Source organism: Hylobates moloch, unplaced genomic scaffold, assembly GCF_009828535.3.
Source record: "Hylobates moloch isolate HMO894 unplaced genomic scaffold, HMol_V3 SCAFFOLD_428, whole genome shotgun sequence".
Lineage (NCBI taxonomy): Eukaryota > Metazoa > Chordata > Mammalia > Primates > Hylobatidae > Hylobates > Hylobates moloch.
In genome coordinates, this window is record NW_026652703.1 from 1 (window position 1) to 26,949 (window position 26,949).

General features: G+C 42.5%; 1 protein-coding gene across 1 annotated transcript; it reads right to left on the reverse strand.

Annotated features, from left to right (window-relative positions):
* Positions 1-570: 570 nt before the first annotated feature.
* LOC116464331 (supervillin) lies at positions 571-26,946 on the reverse strand (the record flags this gene model as incomplete). The annotated part of the gene is made up of 10 exons (XM_032147588.1): positions 571-1,207; positions 1,655-1,898; positions 4,137-4,232; positions 6,914-7,053; positions 7,821-7,882; positions 8,467-8,501; positions 9,215-9,385; positions 9,743-10,690; positions 13,207-13,287; positions 26,747-26,946. Coding segments are annotated over 10 exons (2,562 nt in total), but the record flags the coding sequence as incomplete, so codon positions are not given.
* Positions 26,947-26,949: the final 3 nt, after the last annotated feature.

A 26,949-nucleotide genomic window follows, 5' to 3' on the forward strand; every position in this document is an offset into this window, starting at 1 on the left:
ACCCACACAGCAAAATGCTTCGTGGCAATTGGTTTCTCTCCTGTGTGCGAGACACAGGAAGTCAGCTCTAACTATTTACTCCAGAATGGTTCTATTCTCCAAAATAATACTTTAACATTCAAATGTGCTATACTCACAAACACAAACCCCTATTATAACTTACACTGTACTGTTCCATACAAACGTAGAAAGAGGATGAAGGGCCCACGCAGTGTGGCTTGCTAGCCTGCAAAACAGGCGTGCAGGAAGAAACACTCTAGCGATTCAGAGACTGGGGTCAAGTCTTTCCTTAATTCCTTGTGTTTTCCCAGCCTGGACCTTCGGGGTCATCAATTTCTAAAACGGGCCAGCAGAACTAAGCAGCTCAGAAGGCCATTGTGTGAGTGACCAAAGTCAACAGAAACCTTATGAAGATGCGTGAAAGCGCTTCCAGTAGTTTTATTGCTGAAAACTTGATGTATCCTCTAGTCAGATCCACGGAAGAATGGGATTCCCGCTGAACTTTTAACCAATACTAGCTGTAAACTGCTTATAGAACTTTGTTAAAAGCCATCACAGACACACAGGACAAATCAAACAGAAACTAAAACCCAGTGGCTTTCTAAAGCTTTAGGGGCACTAGTCATTTACCTCTTAGTGAAAACTTCCTTTTCATAACATTCTCCACCTCCACCTTCTCTTCAAAGGGCAGCCTGTCCCTCAAGTCCAAGTTTCCTTGTGCATTCGTTTTAGCCATGGAAAATTCCTTCGGTTCATCCCCAAGGTGGGTGATGGGAGGATTCGCCCGTTCCAGGCTTCCTTTTCTGGGAATGGCATATTTAGATTCCTTATGGCTGTCTCCTTCCCTGGCTCTGTTCAGGATGGGGTAGGACGCTTCTGCTTCCTCAAAGGACCCATACTTCTCCATCCCACTGTCTCGACTTGTCAAAGCTCTCTTGCTTTCTGTCTCTCCATGTTCTCTCAACATTCCCTTGTTCCCACTACTCTCTACCAAGGGCTGCCAAGCTTGCGATTTCAGAATACTTCTAACTGGAGAGTCCGAATTTTCTACTGAGGAAGAAAACTTATAGTCAGTGGCACTTGCATTGTGGTCAAGAGGTGGCTTCGTGCGAAGATCCCCGGCATACATTGGTGCAACCGTGGGTGCTACGGTAGACACCGATGTGTTCACGGCAGGTGAGAAAGGAATGAGCTTTCCACTCTGCACCTGGAAGGACATAGTTAAAAAGTAAAAAAGCTGCTTGAAAAATATCATCTATATAAATCCTGGTTTATGAATTGACAGAAGCTGAAATACTCGATTTGATGCAGTTTCACTGTTTCTCTTAGTGGAAAACCATTCCTGGACATAGTTATATAATATATCTCATTAAACAAAATCCTCTGGGTGAAACGCAGTTGTGCATACTATTTTTTTCTCTCCAAAATGGCCTCTTTCTAGATATTTCAGCAAGCAAGGTATGAAAACAAAAAAAGAGCAACATACTTGGTAGAATTATCATTTTTAGGAAGAAAGCTATTACCAAATCACCTACAGGTAGCAGTTTCGTGGTAGAGCACCTTAATTACATCATTGGCCTCAGAGGAATACTGCAGTGAGATAATTTAAGAACACACACACACACAAACTGCTATCGGACTATAGCACACCCACCTGCTCCACCTCTCCCAGCGTGACTGGCTGAGTTTGATAGCGAGCGTTCATTCTCCTCTGTCTCGTGTCTATTCTGTTCCGGGTAGAAATCGCTTTCGAGACTGGCTGGGACAATTTGTTAAACAAGGCCAACTTTTCGGCCAAGCTTAGAGTGGAGGAATCAGGTTCTCCTTGCTCAGCAAGCTCTTTGCCCTCATTTGTCTGGTCCTTGGCTAAAGCCTTTTGGTGAGCAGAGGCCTGTAATCTGAAAAAAATAAAATGTCAGCAACACATATACCAACAAACAAAAGCCCACCGCTAAGTTTCTATGTTAACTTTCTGCCAAGTGTCACATCATTTTGCAAAGGGCTTCTTTTTCCCTAAGCACATCTAGGACAGAGGCAAGCAGCTGTTCAGCTACTCAACAAGCAGAGTTGGCACAGGACACTTAGCATCATCACTTCTACAAAGAGCAGACTTTGAGCTCCGAATTATTTCTACAAAACGAATTTCCTGTTTAAGACACTGAAGTCAGCTTGGCTATACCTTATCTTGGACAGAGATGGCATTGTTAGTATCGTCATAAGTAGAATGAAAGGGAGTCACAAAGTATTACCTATGGTGTATTCAGACCTCATCTAAAGATATGATTCAGAAGGTGGTCTTTCATTTTAAATAATTAGGAAACGATATAGTCATCTGTCAACAACATAATAACAGAAGGTCTTGATTTTCACTTGCTAAAGACAAATGGCTTAATTTTTAAAGAGTCACTGCTTCAGCTTAGCATTTACTCTCACAGGTTCCTACCAGTTTTCTAAAAGGTACTCAAATCTGCAATTTCCAGTAACCAGAGGAGTAAAGAAAATTTCAGGTGATTATAAATTCCTCCAACTGGCCAGGTCTGGTGGCTCATATCTATGGAAGGCCAAGGCAAGAGGATCACTTGAATTTAGGAGTTGGAGACTAGCCTGGGCAACATCATGAAACCCCATCTCTACAAAAAGTATAAAAATTAGTCAGGCTTGGTGGTGTGCACCTGTGATCCCAGCTACTCAGGAGGCTGAGGTGGGAGGATCGCTTGAGGCTGTGAGGTTGAGGCTGCAGTCAGCAGTGATCAAGCCTAGGCGACAGAGCAAGACTCTGTCTCAAAAATAAATGAATGAATACATAAATCGGTAAATAAATAAATAGCTCCCTCCAACTTCCAGCTAGTAGAGAAGGAAAGCCTGAAGTCTTCACGGTCAATATGAATCTCTAGAGGTTTTTAATGCACTATGTCTTCTGCCCCTGACCGATCCAGTTCTCAGATGTAGTAAAGGAGATATTCTGCCTTGACTCCAGTGAATACCCAATGCACAGGCTGTCCCAGGCCAAAGAGTAGCCAGCCTCCATATTCCAGGTGTATAATGAGGCCAGTGACAAAAAAAGCCACCTGAGCCTCAGAGTCCTCCGTGGACCTCATGCAGTAACCAGGAGGGCAGGGAAACCCACTTCTCCGGGAGGGCCCTGCTGTGGGTGTACCAGCTTTATCCCGGCACTGCCATTATTTTTAGCTTTTGTGGTTTGGCTCATATAACAGTAAAATGAAGGGATATGACCTGATGTAAGGACATAATTTTAAAGTACCACAATGTAAAACACGATAGTAAAACATCTATGTTTAGACACTATAAATTGTTATTTTCCCAGTCACAAAATATAATGGCATTGTCTCTGTATAAATTAGAAAGAGGCAGGAATGTTTTCAGCCTGTATTTGTGTCTACAGGTATTTGAAAAAGACTGGGTCTTATCAGCATTTCAACATTGAGGTTAATGTCCCGTTTTTCTTTTTTTCTCTTTCTTTCTTTCTTTTTTTTTTTTTTTTGAGACAGAGTCTTGCTCTGTCACCAGGCGGGAGTGCAGTGGCGCGATCTCAGCTCACTGCAACCTCCGCCTCCCAGGTTCAAGCGATTCTCCTGCCTCAGCCTCCCAAATAGCTAGGATTACTGGCACATGCCACCATGCCCAGCTAATTTTTGTATTTTTAGTAGAGACGGGGTTTCACCATGTTGGCCAGGATGGTCTCAATCTCCTGACCTCGTGATCCACCCGCCTTGGCCTCTCAAAGCGCTGGGATTACAGGCGTGAGCCACCGTGCCCAGCCAATGTCCCATTTTTCTATTAATCTTTATTAAGTGCTATAACTATTTAGATGAAGAACAAAATTTTTGAGGGATGATCATATTATGAAAAGCAAACAAAGCAACTGGATACGTGAGTTAGTGTGATCCTAGTTCTAACACATAACATATGCAGAGAGACGAAATGTTTTCTCACGCATGCCAGCATGTGGTTATCAGCACCTTGTGCTATGACAAAACAAAATGCCACACATTCTGGAACAACTCACGGCACTGACTTGTTTGTCAAACAAACGACAGACATTCAAGACTTTAGGATGCATCTGCTGTTTGGCACCTTTGCACCAGGTGCCGCATGCATCTGTATCTGTCCAGTACCTGGCAGGCTGCACAGCGCTTCTAGCTACAGTGGGGCTAGGAAGTCTCGCCATTACAGGGTGGGTGCCCCCAGAACACGAAGCGGGGATAGGTTCACTTTAAAAGCAATTGCCAAAGAGGAAACATTCATAAGGAGAGAGAAGAAAAGAAGCATTAAGGACAGCATAGTTTTAAATTCAGAAACGTTAAATCAAAAATTTTAACAGAATATTTTGCTAATTATTTTTGGGGAGAAAAAATCACGAAAGAACTTGAAAAGCAAATACAAAATCAGGAAATAAGAGATAGTGGCTACCCAAAGCAAATGGGGTAAGAATAGGTGTTCAGAGCTGGGAGGATTTACTCTGTCTTGAGAATACATGTCTTGGTGTAAAAAAAATAATAATTCAAAAAAGCAAATATTAGCTATCCAAAAATCAGTAGATGATGTCTGTGTTTTAGAATATTGTTTTCAATCTAATTTTTTTCTTTCTTTTTTTTTTTTTTTTTGGAGATGGAGTCTGGCTCTGTCACCAGGCTGGAGTGCAGTGGCATGATCTTGGCTCACTGCAACCTCCGCCTCCCGGGGTCAAGCGATTCTCCTGCCTCAGCCTCCCGAATAGCTGGGATTACAGGCGCGTGCCACCACGCCCAGTTAATTTTTGTATTTTTATTAGAGATGAGGTTTCACCATGTTGGCCAGGATGGTCTTGATCTCTTGACCTTGTGATCCACCCGCCTCAGCCTCCCAAAGTGCTGGGATTACAGGCGTAAGCCACTGCGCCCAGCCTTTCTCTTTTTCTTTTTGACAGTCTCACTCTGTCGCCCAGGCTGGAATGCAGTGGCACGATCTCGGCTCACTGCAGCCTCCACCTCCTGGGTTCAAGCAGTTCTCCCGCCTCAGCCTCCCAAGTAGCTGGGATTACAGGCGTGCGCCACCATGCCCAGCCAATATTTTTGTATTTTTTAGTAGGGACGGGGTTTCACCATGTTGGCCAGGCTAGTCTTGAACTCCTGACCTCAGGTGATCCACCCACCTCTGCCTCCCAAAGTGCTGGGATTACAGGTGTGAGCCACTGCGCCCAGCCTCAATCTACTTTTTAAAAGTATCAGTGTTCTTATACAATCTATAGGCACATCAAGGTAGATTTATTGAGCCTTAAAATGGGATTAATTTTTCTTATATTTACTGTTTTGCTCCCATGGGTGTCTGCCTGTTATTTTACACCAGCCATTCAAATATTTCTTTTTTAAAAAAACAAACTGATTTGCAAAGAGTTCCTAATGAGTGCAAGGATATACTTAGCTACAAATGCACCAAGAAACTGAGGAACAACTGGGGGAGGAACTGCAGGCAGCTGATCTAACAGTAGGTCCACAGAACGGGGCACTGACATAAAGGCCTTTTGGGATGTCAATAACCTAATGGGATGAACTTTTTTTTTTTTTTTTCCCAGAAAGGGTGTCTGTGTGTCCAAGGCAAGCACAAAACCAATTAACAACATCAACAACAACAAAACTAGGCTGGGTACAGTGGCTCATGCCTGTAGCTCTAGCAATTTGGGAGGCTGAGGTGGGTGGATCGCTTGAGCCCAGGAGTTTAAGATCAGGCTGGGCAACATGGCACAACCCCATCTCCACAAAAAATACAAAAATTAGCCAGGTGTGGTGGTGGGGCCTGTAGTCCCAACTACTTGGGAAGCTGAGGTTGGAGGGTCAATTGAGCCCAGGAGGTTGAGGCTGCAGTGAGCCAAGATGGCACATTGCATTCCAGCCTGAGTAACAGAGTGAGACACTGCCTCAAAAAAACAAACAACGCCCCCCGCAAAAATAATAAAATTTTTCACTTGATTGAAGCAATGATCTCTGTCTGAATGAACTACTCTGGGAAATTAATTCTGAATATATTGAAACATATTATTCAAAATGAACTTCCTGTTGTTTGGAAAGTTATCAAACTGCAATTTAATTTTTAGAAATTTCTGGCAATTAATCCCAGCACTTTGCGAGGCTGAGGCAGGTGGATCACCTGAGGTCAGGAGTTTGAGACCAGCCTGGCCAACATGGTGAAACCCCATCTCTACTAAAAATACAAAAATTAGCTGAGTGTGGTGGCACACGCCTGTAATCCCAACTACTCGGGAGATGGAGGCAGGAGAATCGCTTGAACCCAGGAGGTGGAGGTTGCAGTGAGCCGAGATCATGCCACTGCACTCCATTCAGGGTGACAGAGCAAGACTCTGTCTCAAAAAAAAAAAAAAAAAAAAAAAGAAAGAAAGAAAAAAGAAAAAAAGAGAAGAGATTTCTGGCAATTAAGAATAAAACAAACCCTTATCTTTCAGAGGGGCGTACTGGGATATTTATGGATGAAATGGTAAGACCTCTAGTGTTTGCTTGAAAATAGCGCAGGAGGAAAGGGGAAATGAATGGGACACGGGCTGAGCATCACCGGCCAGGAGGGGGCCGGGAGCGGGTGACCGTGGAAGCTGGGATTTCATCACAGCAATCCACCAAGTTTCATGTTTCTATTTTCTGTTGTCAAAGAGATTTTTAAAATATCAATATGCAGAGACAGAAACAAAATAGAACAAAAACTCCTTTCAAGTTTTTCTAGAAGATACACATCCCATTACAAAGTTTAGAGAGACCACAGTAAACAAAATCCCTTAGTAGTAACTTCTCTGTGGCTTCTAGCTAAACCACCTCCCCAATGCCTCATTTTCATTGAACACTCTTTAAATGTATTTTTTTAAAAAAAGACATTATAGCCAAGGCTGAGAAGTCCTGTGGGCACTTACGTGGCTGCGATGACCACCTCCTCAGTGGTGATGGGCTGGGTGAGGGACCTGTCCTGCAGACGGCGTAGCCTCTGCTCCACAGCTGAGTTTCTTGAGCGTCGCTTTGGAACATTTTGTTCATCAAAAGATTTTTCCATCTCCTAAGATTAGAAATATTGTGGAACCCTTATAAATTCAAGGAAAGAGCTGGGCATGGTGGCTCACGCCTGTAATCCCAGCACTTTGGGAGGCTAAGGAGGGAAGATTGCTGGAGGCCAAGAGTTCAAGACCAGCCTGGGCAACAAAGTGAGACCCCCTCCCCCCATCTCTACAAAAAATGCATAAATTAGCCAGGCATGCTGGCACAGGCCTGTAGTCCCAACTACTTGGGAGGCTGAGGTGGGAACATCACTTGAGCCTGGGAGGTTGAGGCTGCAGTGAGCTATGATCACACTGCTGCGCTCAACCCTGAGTGACAGAGTGAGACCCTATCTCTAAAAAAAATTTAAAAATAACAAAGAAATTCAAGGAAAGGAAATGGGGGCAGTAAAAATTCTTTACTTTGTTCTCCTACAGGACCTACAGGAGGGGTCACTAATGAGCACCTCGTATCGTTGTCAGAAGTGTACACTCATGCTGTGTCCATGAGGTGGCCACAACCAGCCAAAGATTAGGAAGAGAACAACAGGTGGGCCAGAGACAGGAGGGCCTTAGCATGCCCAGAGGTGCATGAAGTAGGCTAGGTCCACAAGATTCTCCCTTCCTAAGGCTTACAATTTTTATTTTTTTGAGATGGAGGGTCTCACTATGTTGCCCAGGCTGGTCTCAAACTCCTGGCCTCAAGTGATCCTCCTGCCTTGGCCTCTCAAGTAGCTGGAATTACTGCACCCAATAGGGATCTCTATTCAAGCACGTCAGCACCGCTTACCCTGAAAAGCAACCTCTTGGCGGCGACACTTAGCTTGGCTCGCTCATCCACCTTTTCTTCATCTGCAAAAAGCCGCAAATTAAAAACTGGACATCATTAGAAAAGGTTAAGTTCAGTCTCCAAAAAGTTTTTCAGGGCTGACCTGGAAATCTTTGAGTACAACAATAGGTGCACTAAAATAATAATTGGTGGCAGTTTCCCCTTGCAGGGAGCCCATTCTTTCTGCTCAGTGAAAAGGTACTAATTTCCCTTGCAATTCAACCCAGCCAAACCAAAGCAAACTCTGTCCAGGGATTTTTACTCTAACGTTTGTGCGATCGAGATTTCATGAATATATTTTATGGGGGGAATTTCTTTTATTTTTAAATAGTAGCAGCAGCAACAACAAGAAGAACCTGCTCATTTGGTTTGAATTAGTTGCTTTTACGTCGGTCACTGTATGATTCTCTAACTGCTCTCAAAAAGAAGGGAAAGCTCGTCTGAAAATTTCAACTAGATTTTATTATATTCACAGAATGAAAACCTGCAAGAAAGGGAAACATTGATATGCTCCATCATCTTACTGTCTCAAAAAGCCAAAAACCTTATTATTAAATCCAGTCTAGATGAGATAATAAAGAAGAAAAAAAGGGAAACAGGTACTTGCCATCGACAGTTGGCGTTTCTGAATGTGAAGTGCACCTAGGAAAGACATTAGCAAATAATAATAATAAATTAGCAGGTAGGAGCAAAAGATCGAAATAAAACATCATATTGAAAGTAAAAATAAAAATGCAATTAAATTCTTTTAAGAAATAACCTCCTGGTAGCAATTCTAGTTGTGAAAACACACATACAGTTGTGAAGTACACTGTGGAGCGTGTGTGCACACAATCCCAGCCAAGTACGCACCCCGTGGAGAGAGACCAGGCACAAAAACAACTTGTTAAACACCACTGATGACAATTTTCTAGACAAATCTTACCATTTCTATGCAATAGTATATGACACTTCAGTATAAAACTCAAATACAACAAGTAGATGAACATTTATAAAATGAATATAAAATTCCTCAGTTATTTTCCCTGTAAAATCTGGTGAATATGCAATCTGGAGTCTAATTTAACAAGAAGGTAAAAAGTATTAAAAACATTAAATGAAGAAAAACAATGTTTCTTACTTCTTATCATCTGAATGCAATGTAAAATTGTGTATGTATCATAATACCACTGTAAAGGCTAACATTCTTTAAAAAGACTTTTAAATAAGCCAAATAAATAATGCTTATAGATTAGATGGAAGAATTATGGAATCGCCAACATCCTATATAAATAGCATCAAGACCGCTAGTGTGGTAAAACTCCTGTGTCATTGCCACGTTCCTGGACGAGGAAACTGCACATACGCATGCCTACCTATCCGATTCCTTTCGTTCTGCTGAAGTTATAGGTTGGGTTCTAAATCTCTCGGAAGTTTTTCTACTTTCACCAGGAGAAAAATAGCGTCTTGGTTTCCGGGACCCTCTCTCCCGTTCCACACTGGTGGGCAAGCCAGGTCCTTCGGCCGACCTCTCCACCCGTGATTTGCTTTGAGAATCAAAGGGCAGAGAGTATAAGGAAGGCAAATGAAGACAGAGAAAGAGAAGACGGCAAAGGATTATGCATCTCTGCGAGTCAAGGCACAGACACCACCAAACCCCTCTTCATGCTTCTACCATGCACGTAAGGAAGGAGACATTCCAGAGACCCAATCCGCTAGTTTCCCTATTAGTAGGCAGAAGCAGAGTGGTAGTTTTTGAGCCATTTTCCGCATAGTCGCCCTGCACACACTTGTGAGCTAAGCTAATATGATTCAATGCAGAACACAACACAGGTCGAGGAGTGAATCATTGTGCCAGGGACGTGCAAGTGACATAGCTGGAGGGCGTGTGAAGCATCACCTACAGTTCAGGTCTCCTGCAGGCATTGGCAGATGCCAGGAATGCACTTCGGAGCTGGGCGACAGAGACCTTTGTGTCCAGCATGCTGATCTCCCCATAGGGCCCTTCAGTCTTGGAGCTGGGCAGCTCCAGCTCTCTCCTGGAAGCTGGGTCCTTATACTTCAGGGCCTGGAGCTGAGGGCGGCCTGTGAAATCTGACAGAGAGCGGGTGCGGACCTTGCGCTTTTTCGAGGCTTCCTTGTTGTGACCAGTTGGTTTGGCGTCTTGGGACACAGGCTCACTTTGAATGTAGAGAACCATCTCGCTCCTGCCTGCCCTCTCAGTGGGCTGGTGCTGAGCTTGAGGGGGGTGCGCCATGTTTTCCAGTTCCTTCTGATGCTCTAAGGTGACTGTGCTCACAGCAGGCTTACCAAAGTCCTCATTTCTAGAGGGATCTTCTGGGCTTCTCACAAGCCCATCACCCTCCAAAGCCAGGAGGGTTTTCTTGCTTTGCTCGAGAGCTTCAGTGAAGAGCACATCTTCTTCTTTTTCTTCTCCTTCTCCTTCTCCTTCTTCTTCTTCTTTTTCTTCTTCTTCTTCTGCTTTTGACTCGCAGATATGGAGAACTGGGCTATCCCTTCCATCACCTTCTAGAACCGTCAAGGTGGGAGGTTTGGGGATATTCTGGGTGGCTGATGCTACCCAGCTACACTCAGATACATTTTCTGGGGTTTCTGGCGTCACCAGCTTGGCGGTGTGACCGGTATCTGCAGGTTGGACATAGCCACGAATTGGCTGCCGTGTAGAGCCTGCTGCCTTGCTGGGGACCCTATCAAAGGCCGAGTGCTCGGACTGAAATGACACGTAATGGACTGGTGCTGGCTGGTGTCTCCTCTGAGTTACGGACTCTGAGGCGAGTTCAGGGCTGTTTCGAGCACTTTCCTCTTTCACCAATTTTTCTCTAACTTTAACTCTTTAAGAAAGAAAAAGGATTAAAGTTGCAAAGTGCAGTAAGGGCCTCACAGGAGGAAAGCATGCGTAGATCACAGATTACCAGTGAATGGAAACTGACCCGAGAGAGAATAACTTGTGAAAAAGCATTTTGGTGTCTAATGTCAACTACTTGTCAGATGATTCTGAGTTGAGTTTCCAATTTGCATATGTATGCCCAGGAGGTGCAAAACTAACTCTACCCCTTGTAAAAGCTGGCAGGGGTCAGATGCTATCCTGGGGGAGAATGGGTCTCTTCTGACTAAATAAATACCCAGAAGCCACAGAAAAATGCATTAATATCCACCACCAGCATGCATGAGGGCACAATGAGGCTGGTCCCTTGAATCAGTAAGCTTTCCTCATGCACAGGCCCAGAACACGGACTGTGGGGGAAGGTTCCTGGCATACAGACACCTATTGACCAAACGTTGTAATTTCATTGTCGCCTGAAAATGTAAGAGCACTCACGATTATTTATGCTTTTTATTTAGTTCAAGATACAACAATCGCCTCTCTTTTAAAGCACTCAACTAGACATTCACAAGCTTTTTCATGCAATGCAGAGTATATTCATCCATTCAGAAGGCATGTGGCCAGTTTGGGCATCGTTATGAATAATTCTAGCATCAAAAGAATGTTAGAGAAAAGATAGTTGCTGACAGAACTAATGAAGTGAACATTTCCCACCACCATCCCCCTGTCCTGCTGTTATGCTCTTAGTTAAAAATGAATTCCAAAAGAGAGGCCGGGCCCTGGGGCTCATGCCTGTAATCACAACCTTTTGGGAGGCCTGGGCAGGAGGATCATTTGAGGCCAAGAGTTTGAGACCAGTTTGGGCAACATAGTGAGATCTTGTCTCTACAAAAGTAAAAAACAATAGCTATGTGCAGTGGCGTGTGCCTGTAGTCCCAGCTACTTAGGAGGCTGAGGCAGGAGGACCACTTGAATCCAGGAGTTTGAGGCTGCAGTGAGCTATGATTGTATAGCTACACTCTAGCATAGGCAACAGAGAGAGGCTCTGTCCCTAAAAAAGAAAAATAAAATAAAAAATAAAGAGATTGCTCCAGTTGTTTCTAAACTTATTCAAGTATCTGAGAGCAAAACTGACATCCTTTTCAAAAGCTACAGACCTTTTTCCATTACTGCAAAACAAAGAAACCAAGAGCTCTGGCTGTGGGGTCGGAAGAGACCTCTGCTCGGATCCTGGCTCAGTCAGGTCGAGCTGTGTAGTGTTGGGCAACTCACCTGCCCTTAGTAAGCCTCAGTTTCTTCACCTTTTAAATGGAAATAATAGTGACATAATGTAATGTGACATTTGCAAAGCACATGGCTTAGTGCTTAGCAAAGAGTAAACATTTAATAGTGTTATCTAGTTCTTATTTTTACTTTTTGAAGTACCATGGAGTGAGAAAGGAGACACAATTCCAACTACTTGAGAATGGAAAACTGATTAGGGCTCAGCTTTAAAAAGTAAAGAGGGCTTTTGGAGTGGGAAAAGGGATGTCTTGCAGGGAGAGGAATGTAGACCCTTAAGCTTAATTGGCAAAAGTAATTATTTATGATGTGCACTGTATGGAAAAGAATAGTTTATTTAATGACAAGTGCACCCTGCTAAATTTGATAAAAACTCCTATATATTTTTTTAACATAAGAGGCAGGGTATCTATATATGCGTCATTAAAGGACAATCCACACAGACGCACATAGAGGTGGTGACTGTGAACAACTCGGGAAAAGGAAACATTCTGAGTTGTTATTTTTCCCAGAGATGAGCCCATGTTGGAGGTTTTCATACTTAAAACGTTTGTTAATCAAAAGGAGACTGAAGCGCGGTTCCAGTTCTCCTGTGGAATGCGTGCTTCTGATCAGAGACAATCTGAATGTTGTCCTCAGCCAAGAACAAAGTGACTGTCAGAAACTCTGTGTGGGGAGCTTTGTCCTTCCATGACTTACTCATTCTGACTCCTTCCGCCTCTCCCTGCCCCCAGTCTTAAAAATGAAATGATAGGGGGTTTTGTTTGCTTTAAAAACCACATGCCCTAAATTTAACTGTTGAAAATTAACTACTGGTTTAGAGATGAGATATGAAAGCAAGGAGGCTGGAAGGGCTGGGAGCAGTGGGGAGCTGAGCAGACGGGAGGTGGGCTAGTGAGTCCAGCTCCAGAGAGGAACCCAGGGCCTGGCTGGGTGCTCACTACTGCCCCCGACTGGCCAGTCCTATGTGAGTTGGTGAGAAGGGAAAAGCAAAAGGTCAAGTAAAAGGTCAATCAAGAAAGATTGACAAAGATTGAAAAACGGGGGAAGGAGAGATACTATTAGCATGGATTAGGGCATGTGGAGGAGAAAAGCAAATGATTAGAAAGTAACTTCCACATGATTTTCAAGTGCACTGGTATTAAAGAAGGCAAGAGGAGAGTGGGTGTTAGCTGATGTGTGGTCAGGCAGGAAGAAGCAACACTCATGCACACAAGCCCCAGAGGGCCGGCGTGCGGGTACCTGGATGGCCAGTTGATAAGTGAAGGTGTGTCCCCTTCGGAATCTTTCTGGAGAAACCACTCATGTTTGGGTTTCCCTGTACTATTGTGTACAAAAAACAAAACCAGATAATCTCTATTAAAATGTCAACATATACACAGACTTTACCATAGCTTAAAACCTAAAGGCTGATTTTTATTAAGAATAATCCTCACTTATAAGTGGAGTTAAACATGGAGTACACCTGGTCACAAAGAGGGAGCAGCAGACATGAGGGCCCCCCTGAGGGAGGAGAGAGGAAGGAGAGCGGGGATCGAAACACAACCTGTTGGCTGCTGGCTTATTACCTGGGTGACAAAATATTTCATACACCAAAGCCTTGTGACAATTTACCTATATAACAAATCTGCACATGTACCCCTGAACCTAAATGAAAACTTAAAAAAATAAACAAATAGGAATATTTTATAGGAAAAAAAGAATAATTCTGGCTTTTGAAAATGTATAAGCACATTTTGCTATAGAGTTTATATTCACTTCATGGAGATTCCAGGACATGTGTCTCACTACAAAAATCAAGAGGTAAAAATAAATGTATCTAAGGCCATCAAATCATGTGTTTTCCCAAGTAATTTTAAATTATTAGAAAGGAGTCTGTTGCCTGGGTGCAGTGGCTCACGCCTGTAATCCCAGCACTTTGGGAGGCCGGGGTGGGTGGATCACCTGAGGTTAGGAGTCCAAGACCAGCCTGGCCAACATGGTGAAACCCCATCTCTATTAAAAATACAAAAAATTAGCTGGATGTGGTAGTGGGCACCAGTAATCCCAGCTACTCGGGAGGCTGAGGCAGGAGAATTGCTGGAACCCGGGAGGTGGAGGCTGCACTGAGCTGAGATCGTGCCATTGCACTCCAGCCTGGGCGACAACAGCAGGACTCTGTCTCAAAAAAAAAAAAAAAAAAAAAAAAAGAATGGAGTCTGTTATAGTCACACTCTGCCCACAAATACCAGGCAATTCTCTTGTAAGCAGCTGACTAAAAGTAAAAGGTAATTTAATTTCCATAAGTTTTGCAGCGGCACATTGGTAAATAGCCTAATATAACAATAGCATCCATGTAAAACAACACATTTCAAATAAAGAAGATAATTAAAATAAATAAAAATAAAAAAATCAATGGGATCACATTTTTAGTTGCTATTACACATTTTCCTTTTATAATTCTCACTGAATAATGCGACCAACACAAGAGTTACAAGTACTAATTCAAGTCCATTCTGCTGATATTTATTGAGCTCCTAGTATGTGCAAGTAATGAGCTAAGGAACGACGAAAATGAACCATAAATCAACATAGCCATTAAAAACCTTAAACCGCAGGTAGGCTAGGTAATATATAATCCACACATTCATTCCTCAACACACGATTGAGTATGATGCCAAGCAGAATGTGAACGAGTAATTACGCCAGGCTGAAGGTATTTTAGAGAAACATCATGGGTAAGGACAACCTTGTTTTAACAACGCAAAGCAAGTCACAGGAGGAACACTCAGATTACTGCCCTGTCTCCTTTTACAATGTAGAAAGAAAAAAAGGAAATTCCACAGGCTAGTTACAATGTTTACCAGCTCAAAACTTTATGATCCTATCTGCAAGAATTTTTCAACACCAGGCTGGAAACACATTGCAGCTCAAAAAGCAATTTCTAAAAGAAAATAAAAGTTATAATCAACTTAATTTTCTAAATTCATTGGTTTGAGTTTTGCTTGGAGGGGATAGGCAGGTACCCGGCACCGCTATTGTGCATCTTGCTATTGTACAATCGCTATTGTACATGTAACCACTGACCTCTATCTCAGTCTAGGCTTGGACTGATCTGTTTCTCCAGTAAGATCCTCCGGTCTTGCTACTCCTAAAACTATCACCCCACCTCCCAATCCTCTGCATCACATCAATTTTGCCCACAGCAAATAAAAAGTTAAGATGTATGTAAAATCATTTCATTTCCAAATATAAAGGGTCCAATTTATCAACTTTTATTTGATAGAAGTTTGGCACATCGCCTGCAGCCAGGAACGAAGGCAGCGCAACTCAGTCCAGTGTGCAGAGGGGAAGAGGGGCCAGCAGACACCTGCTGTTGGAAATGACATCAAGTTCCTATAACGAATCTGCCACCTTCACAGGGTTATGTTTAGGCTGAATGCTTTCTGTATAATAGAGGGCTTTGTAAAAGAAGTGCAATACAACTTTTTGAACATGACTTTCACCGACAAGAATAAAACTTGGTCAGCATCACCATCAAACTCCATCAGGGGCTTGTGTAAGAATGTTGGGTCAGCATTTATAAAATGGAAATCCCACACAGACCCAGGGGATCTACTGGGCTCCATTTGCTTATTACACCTGAGATATGAAACCAGCCAAAAACCAAACGACTTCTGCCAGGGTGGTGAATACTCAAAGTCTGAGTATATAGACATTCTCTGACTTACAATGGTTCAATGTTAAGATTTATTGACTTTAAGATGTTGCGGAAGCGATAGGCATTCAGCAGAGCCTGTGCTTAGAATTGTGAATTCTGTTCTTTTCCTGGGCTGGTGGTGTGTGGTGCAATGCTCCCCTGCGATGCTGGGCAGAGGCAGTGAGCTGCTGCTCCCAGATCGCCACCAGCCACACAACCATGAGGGGAACGACCCATCTCCACAGTGTGCTGCATGGCCAGATGGTTTTGTCCAAATCCAAGCTAATGTGAGTGTTCTGAGCATATCTAAGGTCGGCTGGGTGTATTAAGTGCATTTTTGACTTAATGTTTCCTTTGTTTTTCTGACTTGCAATATTTTCAAGTTATGATGGATTTATTGGGACGCAACCCTATCATAAGTTGAGGAACATCTGTAAAATAAATACAAATGTATGTAGTAAGAAACAAACAGGCCAGGTGTGGTGGCTCACACCTCCTGTAATCCCAGCCCTTTTGGAGGCTGAGGCAGGAGGATCCCTTGAGGCCAGGAGTTCGAGCCAGCCTAAGCAACATAGCAAGACTCTGTCTCTATTTAAAAAATTAAAAAGTTAGTGAAGCATGGTGGTATGTGTCTGTAGACCTAGCTACTCAGGAGGCTGAGGCAGGAGGATCCTTTGAGCCCAGGAGTTTGAGGCTGCAATGAGCTATGATTGCACCACTGCACTCCAGCCTGGGAGACAGAGTGAGACTCGGCCTCTAATAAATAAATAAATAAATAAATAAATAAATAAATAAATAAATAAATAAAATATGTGAAGACATCATGCCTAGGACATAATAAGCCTTTTAAATGCTTTTCTTATCTTCTTCCTTCTTCATAGTCAACACAGTAATGAAAGTTTATGAATTTCTCTTTTTATGCTTTGAAGACATAATACTTAATGGAGACCCAATTCAGAAGTCCTGTGATTTTCAGCAGGGTGAGTCCAGCCTCACCAGGAGGGCCTGAGTTTGTCTTTAGTACATGTAAAGCGGAGTGATCTAGAAAAGCATTTCTCCAAGTAAGGGTTTCAGGATCCCTGAGGCTGGCTATGACACGTATTTGGGTGAGGTTATCTGCCATCTGAAATGAAAATGAGAGAGGGATGAGGAGAGGCCTAAATCAGACACCAACAGTGCACAGGCTGTCCTGGCCACTGTGTAGCAATGATCTCGCAGAATGCAGCCACATCTGAGTTGTGCAGCAGCATCTATACTTTCGACACTCCCCTCTTCCGTCTCCCACCTCCTCCATCAGACTTCTTAGCTGAGTTCTCTTCCCCACCCCCATGATACAGAGTCCCAGGGTTCTCTTGACATTTCAACTTGGATATCTAATAGACGTCTTAAATTTACATGCCCAGAAAATGAACTCTCAACTTCCCTCTGTCCTAATTTGTACTGGAGTCTTCCCTATGCCAAATCCCTGCTGTGAGTTGCCTTGGCCAAAAAATTGAGACTCACCTTTGATCCCTCTGTTTCTTTCAAACCCCACCCCTACCTCATCAGCAAGTTCTCCTGGGTACCTTCAAAATACAACCTCTTTCTACCACCTGGGCTGCTGTCACTCTAGTTCAAGCCACCACCGTCTCTCACGTGCGTTACCAAGAAGACCTCCTCATTATTCTACCTGTTTTCATCCTGGCCCCACTAAAGTCTATCTTCCGCTTAGCAGCCAGCGTAATGCTTTGAAATGTAAGGCAGATGAGTCATTCCTCTTGTTCAAACCCTCCTATGGTTCCACATATCAAGTAGCGCAAACCCCAAAGCCCTTGTGGTGGTTCTAAGGTCCTCCCCGATCTGTGATCTCACTGACATCATCCTTACCACCTGCCCCTTCCACTACAGCCCTCTCTCTTCGCTAGGATGTGACAGCCTCTGGAGAGAGACTTCGTTCACATTCATCTCCTCGGCACTCGGAACTATGTGTGGGGAACAGCAGGTCTCAGATGCTCGTGGAATGATTAACTGATGAATGATAATCTCCACAGCAACTCTATGAGGTCTTCTCATCTCCACAGCAACTCTATGAGGTCTTCTCGTCTCCATTTTATAGATGGAGATGGTGAGGTGCAAGGGAAAAAGGACATTAACTGCCCACGATCACACAACTGGTAACAAAAGGATGGGGCTTGGACCCACTGCAGCAGGACCCCCCAGCCTGCACCTTCCAGCCTTCCAGAGTGACAAGCTTCCACATTCTGCAAAATGGCTGCTTCCTTGGCTTGAATGGGTAAGAATGAGGTTGGGATGCCAGTGTTCACGGACTCTAAGGTTAAGCAAGGAAGACACTAAGAACTTCCGGGTCACAGCCACAACCCTGACCGGATGTGGATCTCTCTCTAGTGCCGGTTCCACCGTCAGCAGAGTTACCCGATTACCTATGAATTCTGCGAACCCAATTACCTTCTTCCTTTGTTTCTCCAATGAACAACATCAAATCAAAGGAGTCAGGCAGTGGAGGGTTGTGGACTGAGCTTTCCACCTTGGAGCAGCACAGCCTGATCATAATACTGAGGGGTTGGCAAAGCGATGCCAACTCAGATTTTAAAATATATAATTCCATCAAAGTACAAAATTTACTTCAGGGGCCCACAGGGCATTGTTTTAGAGAGCTAGTAAAATAGCAGGTGAGATTTTTTTAAAAACATGAACAAAAAGAGATATCACATCTGAATTATGGTGGTTTTCTCTTTTATTTTCTCTTCATTTCTTTTAATCTTGTGTGACATTATTTCATGAAGTCTTCCTAAATGTTACGCTTAATTATTTTTGATAAATAAGGTTTGGTTAAGAAATTAACAGTGGGAGATTTGCTTTATACAACATAATGAGTTGAACACAGGATACTGTGAGGCTACAGCAGTCTTTGCACATGGAGTCAAGAATCAATTCTGGTGGACAGAGGCACAAGAGATGACGGAAATGTTTCCTATCCTGACTGGGATAATGGTTATACATTTACCCAAACTCACCAAGCTGCATCCTTAAAATCTGTGTATTTGATGTAAATTATACCTCATTTAAAAAATACGTCATCGTTGGATTATAGAGTAAGGACTTCTTGAGTACTGAAAATGTAGCATTTTCTGGGGGCAGAAGCAGGATAAACATGTGAGATAACCAATTTCTTCCAGTCTCCCTTTGAGCTAATCTCAGTGAAGGCCCAAATGCTGTAACCGCGGCCCAGAAAGGAGGGAGGGAGGAGGTATGTGCAGAAAGCACAATTGTCAGAAAATGCTGGAATCTGAGGAAGGTGTGAGGCTGGATTGGCATCCCCTCAACTCCTGACTGGAACCACCACTCCTAGAATAAGGTAATCGGGGACTTGACAGCTTTCATCATGAGACTAGACTAGAATCAGCCATTCAGGACTGTGGACTCCAACAAGTGGCCGATGATTTTCTGCTCACTTATCACGATTCCCATTTACTGTTTAATGATATTTATGAGCAGCTTGACTCAAGACCACATACAAGAACCCCAATCCCAGACAAAGCAGAAAGGGCTTTGTCATATAAAGAAGTGCTGCTCACAGTGTGTTCTGCTGATTGGTGTCCCTTCTCCATGATTAGACAAAAGGCTCTCACCAGAAGGGAAATTAACAACATCGCTAAGCCTGCTGTGTAGTTCAGCTGACATTTTCTTCACAGCATGATTTTCTCAGTGAAGGAAACCATACATAATTTACATTCACGAGCAAGTGTCTCACAGGTTATGTGCTGATTAACAGTTTGCAGATTGGCTATTTCAAACAGCACTGCTATAGTTTGGTGACACTTTAAGCAAACACAGAAAACAGCAGAACATTCATTCAAAAATGATTTTCTAGGTCACTTGAAATTGTTGGATATCCCAGTTGCTGTGAAGGAGATATGAAAATGACTAGTGCAAGGTATCTACTCATCTCTTAAAGCTTCTACTAAAATAATGCTATCACTGCAATCATCCTTACCAGACTTACAGAAGAGCTTAATACCAAATTCACAGTGCCATGTCTGGAAAAAATCCTTACGAAATTGCTAAAATCCTCTTCTGGGTATGACAGCCATGATCCAGGGTGCTTAGCATTTGTTGTCTTTTTTTTTAAATTTTTAATTTCTGTGGTACATAGTAAGTGTATGTATTTATGGGGTACCTGAGATGTTTAGAAATGATTAGAAAGTAACTTCCACATGATTTTCAAGTGCACTGGTATTAAAGAAGGCAAGATGTTTTGATACAGGCATGCAATGGGTAATAATCACATCATGGAGAATGGGGTGTCCATCCCCTCAAGTATTTATTCTTTGTGTCACAAACAATTGAATTATACTTTTAGTTATTTTAAAATGCACAATTATTACACTATAGTCGCCCTGTTGTGCTATCACAAAGCAGGACTTATTCATTCTTTCTAACTAATTTTTGTACCCGTTAGGTGCTGGACATTTGAATATCCTTCCTACGACATAGGGTGCCTGTGAAGTGGCATCTGTGGGACTCCTCATTTGGCTCATGACCTGTTTCTCCTCTTTTCCCTTCCAGTACAATCATCATCAACCCAGAAGCCAAACTAATAACATCAGGGCTCCGTTTGCCAAGCTGAGCCAAGCTCCAGCTCTGTCTCTGGGAAACTCACGATACAATAATGCGAGCAGACTGGTGCGAGAGTCTAAACACCACAGAAAGTGGAAGTGACTCCAAAAATGGTCCCAGTTTCTATTAGCCCATTTATGCCTAGTGTTCCATTACTGGAATGCTAAGCATGTGGGAGCTATTTATATTCTACTGCTCAAGGACATCACCAAGGTCTGATTACAAAAATTCAAAAAATTGTAACCTCAGGCATACATGGGTTAAGAGAGAGAGAAGTTACCAAAAACAAAAAATAACACCTGGAAAGGTCAAGAAAGCAGGGCAGATGGGAAGGTGGACTCTTCTCTGGACACATTTGTCAGTGGCCCTATTAGAAAGAGATATCCAGATGTAATCTGACCACTGCAGGACGCAGGGGGACCATTGCCTACCTGTGCTGTTGGCGACTCACTTTCACTAATGTCCCCCAAGACTGGACTAATCACTTTGGCAGTCATATAAAGAACTTGCTGTCAACTAAAACCCTTAGGTCTGTTTCCCACGAACTGCTGTTAAATCAGGTTTCCACAATCTTGAACTTGTGCACTGATTTTTTTTCCATCTAAATTCAGGACTTTATTAAATTTCACCTTGTTAGTTTCTAACCATTGTTCCAGGTACATGTGCCCTCTTGCCTACATGATCCTGTTCTCTCGCTCTCTCCCCCTCCTTCTTACCTCTCTTCCTCCTCTATCTCTCTCTACTTCCCTCTCTTAGTCATCAAACTTACAATCCCTCCTCCAGAAATCTGATCTAAATACATGCATTTATATGCATGTATTACATATGGTACTTAAAAAGCCTTGTTCTCACAAACAAACAGACAATTTATTTTGTGGAATCGTGGGTAAGCCAACCCTTCACAGGGCAGAGGTCACCTACAAGCGGAGAGGCTTATAGGGTTACTGGGTACCAGAACGAGGAAGTGGTGACTTTAGGTGTGTGTGTCAGAACTGTTTTGATGCAGCAACTGGCTGGCAGAGAATTGTATTACCAGGAAATAATAACTCACTCCAGGTTTTCATAAAGGCCAGGGGTTGCCCTTGGGTTGTATCTCTAAGTATATAATAGTATATAATGATCATCTTTAACTCCCTACAACTCCCAAGGGTCTACCGACTAAAAAGTGCTTCCTGTTACCAAAGTGAAGTCAAATCCAGCACAGTCAAATTAGTTTCTCCATGTGGGTGTCCAGCTCTAATTATATAACAGCTTCTAATTATAAAACGTTAAGAATGGCTATTAACTTCTGAATCTCATTAAAATTAACAGTTAATTTGCTAAAAGTCGCTTGCTTGGAAAAACTGCTAATGACCGTTCTGCAGATATGCACAGGTACAAAATCTGTAAGGACACAGGCTCAAGCACAAAATTTTGCATTTAAAATCTCACACGCCTTTGAGTTTTTAGCTAGTGTACATAGTAGCTAGGGTTTGGGGAGATATATTTACATTTAGTCCAATGAATAGGAATAGTCTGCCAGGCCCGGTGGCTCACGCGTGTAGTCCCAGCACTTTGGGAGGCCAAGGCGGGTGGATCGCTTAACACCAGGAGTTCCAGACCAGCCTGGGCAACATTGTGAAACCCCATCTCTTCCAAAAAATACAAAAATTAGCCGGGCATGGTGGCATGCACCTGTTAAGTCCCAACTACTCAGGAGGCTGAGGTAGGAGGAACGCTTGAGCCCAGGAAGTCAAGGCTACAGTGAGATTGTGCCACTGCGCTCCAGCCCAGACAACAGAGCGAGACCTTTTCTAAAAAAATAAAAATAAAAATAAGAATTGTCACTTGACAATAAGAACAGGATGAAATGAAAAAAAAAAAGAGGGAATGACTTACCCATCTATTTTAACAGTCGGGATTCTAGAGTATGGCAGGGAGCACAGGTGTTTGGGGATACAGGGACTGAAAGTTGAAGCCAATTCCATTCCAGTAATAGAACAAGCTGTGAGGAGGACCCAGATGTCTGTTCTTTAGAGAGTGGCTCCCGAGATGTATGTTTCTCCATGATGCGCTATCCTGAATCCCACAGCCTGTGTCAGAAAACCTGCCTGCTAGCGGACACGGGAGTGTGGAAGGTCAAGCATGATGCTCTCCTGCAGACCCCTCTCTCAGTGCATAGAAACAGACCACTGAGCCAAGAGAGCTTGAGGCTCTGGAGACTAAATGCTCTCATCGGGAGATGAGCAAATGAAATCAGAAATAAACTCCAAGTGCCTAGCACAAGCCCCTTCCTTTCTTAGTGGCTGAGTCTGCACCGTGTCAAGGTGTTGCAGAAGCTGCATTCCAGAGGGTGCCCTGGTCTATTTCCTGAGCTGATCCGCAGCTCTCTGGCATCCATGGGGAGCCCTGCCCAGACCATCATCCACCAATGGCAACTCTCCCAGGGGACCAATGTCAGCCTCAGCTCTGCATGAAACCTCCATATCATGTTCTCACTACTAAGGATACAATTTGCTAAAGAGAAAGGAGTGGTGAGGGGCTGCAGTACAGTAATGACAAACGAAACTAACAAACGAGGGTTTTCTAGTGTGGATCACCACTAGAAAATGAGGTCTACTGGCCGGGCGCAGTGGCTCATGCCTGTAATCCCAGCATTTTGGGACGCCGAGGCGGGAGGATCATGAGGTCAAGGGATCAAGACCATCCTGGCCAACATGGTGAAACTCCGTCTCTACTAAAAATACAAAAATTAGCTGGGCGTGGTGGCGCATGCCTGTAGTCCCAGCTACTTGGGAGGCTGAGGCAGGAGAATCGCTTGAACCCTGGAGGTGGAGGTTGCAGTGAGCCGAGATTGCACCACTGTACTCCAGCTTGGCATCAGAGTGAGACTCTGTCTCAAAAAAAAAAAAAGGAAAAAAGGAAGAAAGAAAGAAAATGAGGTCTACCTTCCATTTCATTCCCTTTGCCAGTCACATAGTTCCCTGAGAACAGAGAGTGACAGCTGGATGCTCAGCAAAGGCAACAGCAGGACTGAAGACAGTGAGTTTCTCCACTCATAAAAGTAAAAAATACAGCACATTTTCTTTATATAGACACATGAGATGCATAAAGTAACAAATTCAACAAGAGCTTTGGATTTTAATCTCTAGTAGTAGCAGAAGCTCAAGCTCAGATATTTAAAAATCTGAATAATCCATAGGACCTAAATCCCTTTTAATTTTGTTCTAAAATTCACAGTGGTGGAATTAATAAAGAATGGTTCATAATCAGTAACACTACCTCTCCAGCAAATAATACCATTTCTGAAATTCCAAGTTTACAGGTTTGCAAGAGTCGGAGAGGTGGGGCTGGAAATACCTTATTATTTTCTACTTCACCTATTTCGTTACTATGTTTTCTTAGTTTTCTTTGGAGCAATGTGTCCATCTGAATTCCTGGGCATACAACAGGATTTCTGAGTTAAAGATCCTGTAAATATCAACTAATTAATTAACTAATTTTTAAAAAATCTTCTTTATCATATAAACTGAATACTAAAGAATTGTAAAATAAATGTATTATCCAGGTAAATATTGTCCTGAAGACTGTTATTTTGTCTATAATGCTTAATGAGTACAGTATAGTGAAGTATAAGAATTAATGATTATTCTGTGTATATACACAGGTGTGTACAGATGTTAATGTACGTGGGCACATTCAAAAACTGAGCATTGGAGATGGTGCTCACATTTGAATATTTAGGACACTATTGGTGGTCTTTTGATGGTATATTCATGAGTGTCATTGTATTCATATTTAAATAATACGACATCCTCTTGCTAGCAAACACAGAACAAAATGATTAAATGGGAATGAGTTGATTCAGAGATTTAACAGCCAAAAAGTTTGGCAGAGCTAGATGATAAGAGAGTGCAGCAGTGAGAAAAATACTCCATTTTAGTGACAGAAAAAAATCCACAAAAAAACCACAGCATTAAACATTACATTATTCATGGATACTATTTGTCTTCACTTGTTAATTTTAAAGTTTTCGGTTACATGTTTCCATATCAGATGACATTATTATTTTCATATACAGTTACTTAGGTCACCAAGGAGGTTTCTAAGTAACCTTCTTAGAGGTTACTGTTTTGGGTTACAACGTACTTCCACCTAAATAGGAATCAGAAAATGACTTTCTGAAGCTTGAATTTCCTGGTTCTGGATAAAGACTAAGCAGAATTTTAATCCACTGTAAATCAATTTTTACAAGCTGAATCACTGCTGTCATTACAATGTAAATCTTAATTTTTTTAAATGTCAAATTTGTCACACATTTTCCATCCTTCATTATGTAAATATGTCCCAGGTATTTTCCTAATAAATATATAAACTAATTTGGGTTTCTTTGCCTATGAATCATAGAATTGTATACCTTACATGGCTTAGAAAATAAGGCATGCGCCTCTTCTAGAAGTCCTTACAATTTCTTAATTCTTCTAAATATTTTTCATGAAAGTAAAGTGCTGTGAAGCTAAGGCTTGGCTTATGAAAACTTCTAGGTAATATGCATCTTCCAAATAACCTATAAAGAAGTGGCTTTATTTTGTTACAGGCCTAAATACGTCAACAATGCTTTCTTCTAAGTCTTAAGACAAGTTATATACATTTTTTAATATTAAGATTTTAACTCATACGAAATATGAAGTATCCTGTCTTTACTTGGGATGCTCAACAAAGTCTTAATTACTATTATAACTGATTTAAAATCTATTTGAGAATCTATTATATGTGATCTAGGTGACTAACTCAGATACTGTGATAATGACTTCAACAGCTGTCATCATGTGGTAATCTGAAATTAGATTCTCCATTTCTTTTAAACGAGCGTAATTATATATCTCTAATATTCTTTTTAAATTGGAGCCTGTTAGGTTCTTCGTCCTACTTGCAAAACACATGAAGGACTTCCTTTGGTAGAAAGTAACTAAACCAAGAACATGGTTTCTACGATGAAATGCAAATTCCCCAAACAAAAGACCTTCATTTCAAAATATGAGACAGTAACTCACAGTCCCTACATTTCCAGTAGTTAAAGCCAAAGGCTGAACAAAGGTGCTCAAAATGGATCCTTGGGATCTACCTTTTAATTCTGTTGGAAGCTGATCTCTCTAAATATTTCAGTCTGGATGCTCGAGTATGTGGTGACAGGTCTTTGGGGTAATACATTTCAGTACCACAAGGGTCTGCTTCATATGTGTTACTGCCACTTAGAGATGACCAGGTGTGCACCCCTCTGTCCCAGTGGGAAACAAATAGGGGTGTTTCCCACATATGAATCTTTTTCTTTCAGAATGAATCTCCCTGACCTTAGGTTCTCATCCCGTTTCAATTCACCTGGGAAACTATTGCTTGCTTGAACTGAAAAATACACTTAAGATCCACCTAGACAATTACCCCAAACCTTTAAGCAGGAAAGTTAAGTAAATTACACTTTTAATATAGTCATCACACTTTTAAAATTTAAATTTGGAAGTAAACATATATTCTCTTCTGGCATCTGACTTTCTGATTTTATACCTTTTTCAATTTCTCCAAATAGCAGCTGCTCTTATCTTGACTGGATCCTTTTATACAGTGGTTTTTCTAATGGCTGATCTTCATAATGTGGGGTTCTCACACATACCTGTATCCTAGTGTGTGATATACTTACAAAACTAGGCACTCTAGTTCTATTTTGTGTATATTGCAGTCATACTTCTGTGCCCTGTGCTGAGATGCTTCCACTGGTTAGTGGTGCGTCTTCTGCTCTGTGATTCTAATCACAGCGACAAAAGCAATCACCAACAATCATCAGTCTCTGATATGATTACAGAAAAGCGGAGAAAAGATAAACTATGAAAGGGGGGTAAAGAGGGTCCTGAAGTGAGGAGTCCATGAAAGTGTCCCCATGACACCTGTTCAGTTTGTTTTTAAAAAGAACATAAGAAACACATAAAGAAAAAGAACAAGAGGCTTCCTGCTTTGGTAGAACCTGTTTTGATATGGCCGAAATGTAAGAATCTTAGGCCAGGTACAGTGGCTCATGCCTGTAATCCCAGTGCACTGGGAGGTCGAACAAGAGAATCTCTTGTGGCCAGGAATTTGTGATCAGCCTGGGCAACATAGTGAGACCCTGTTTCTACAAAAAAAAAAAAATGTAAAAATTAGCCGGGCGTGGTGGCATGTGCCTGTAGTTCCAGCTACTTATGAGGCTGAGGCAGGAGGATTGCTTGAGCCTAGGAGTTCCAGGCTGCAGTGAGCTATGATAGTGCCACTGCCCTCCAGCCTGGGCAACAGAGTGGGACCCTGTCTTCAGAAAAAAAAAAAAAAAAAAGAAAGAAAAAAGAATCATATACTATGATATTTCTCCAATTAGCCTTGACTTCCACAAGATGCTAAGAATACCCAAACCCTATCACACAGAGAGGCAAACAGAAGGTATTCTCCTGCGTTCAGGGTGGTTAGCGTGGGCTGGATGCTTACCTGGGTCGGGCCTCAGGGGGTAGCTGTGGGTCACCAAAGGAGGGGCTCCGGGAGGCCGCCTGCTGCAGGGAGGAGCTGTGCACGTGCTTGGGGGACTGTGGCACTTCAGTGAAGGAGGAGTCTCGCCCAGAGAAAGAGAAGGTCGAGGAACTCTCAGCTGCTGGGGACAGTTCATGGGCCTGCCGGGTGGCACTCAGCTCTTG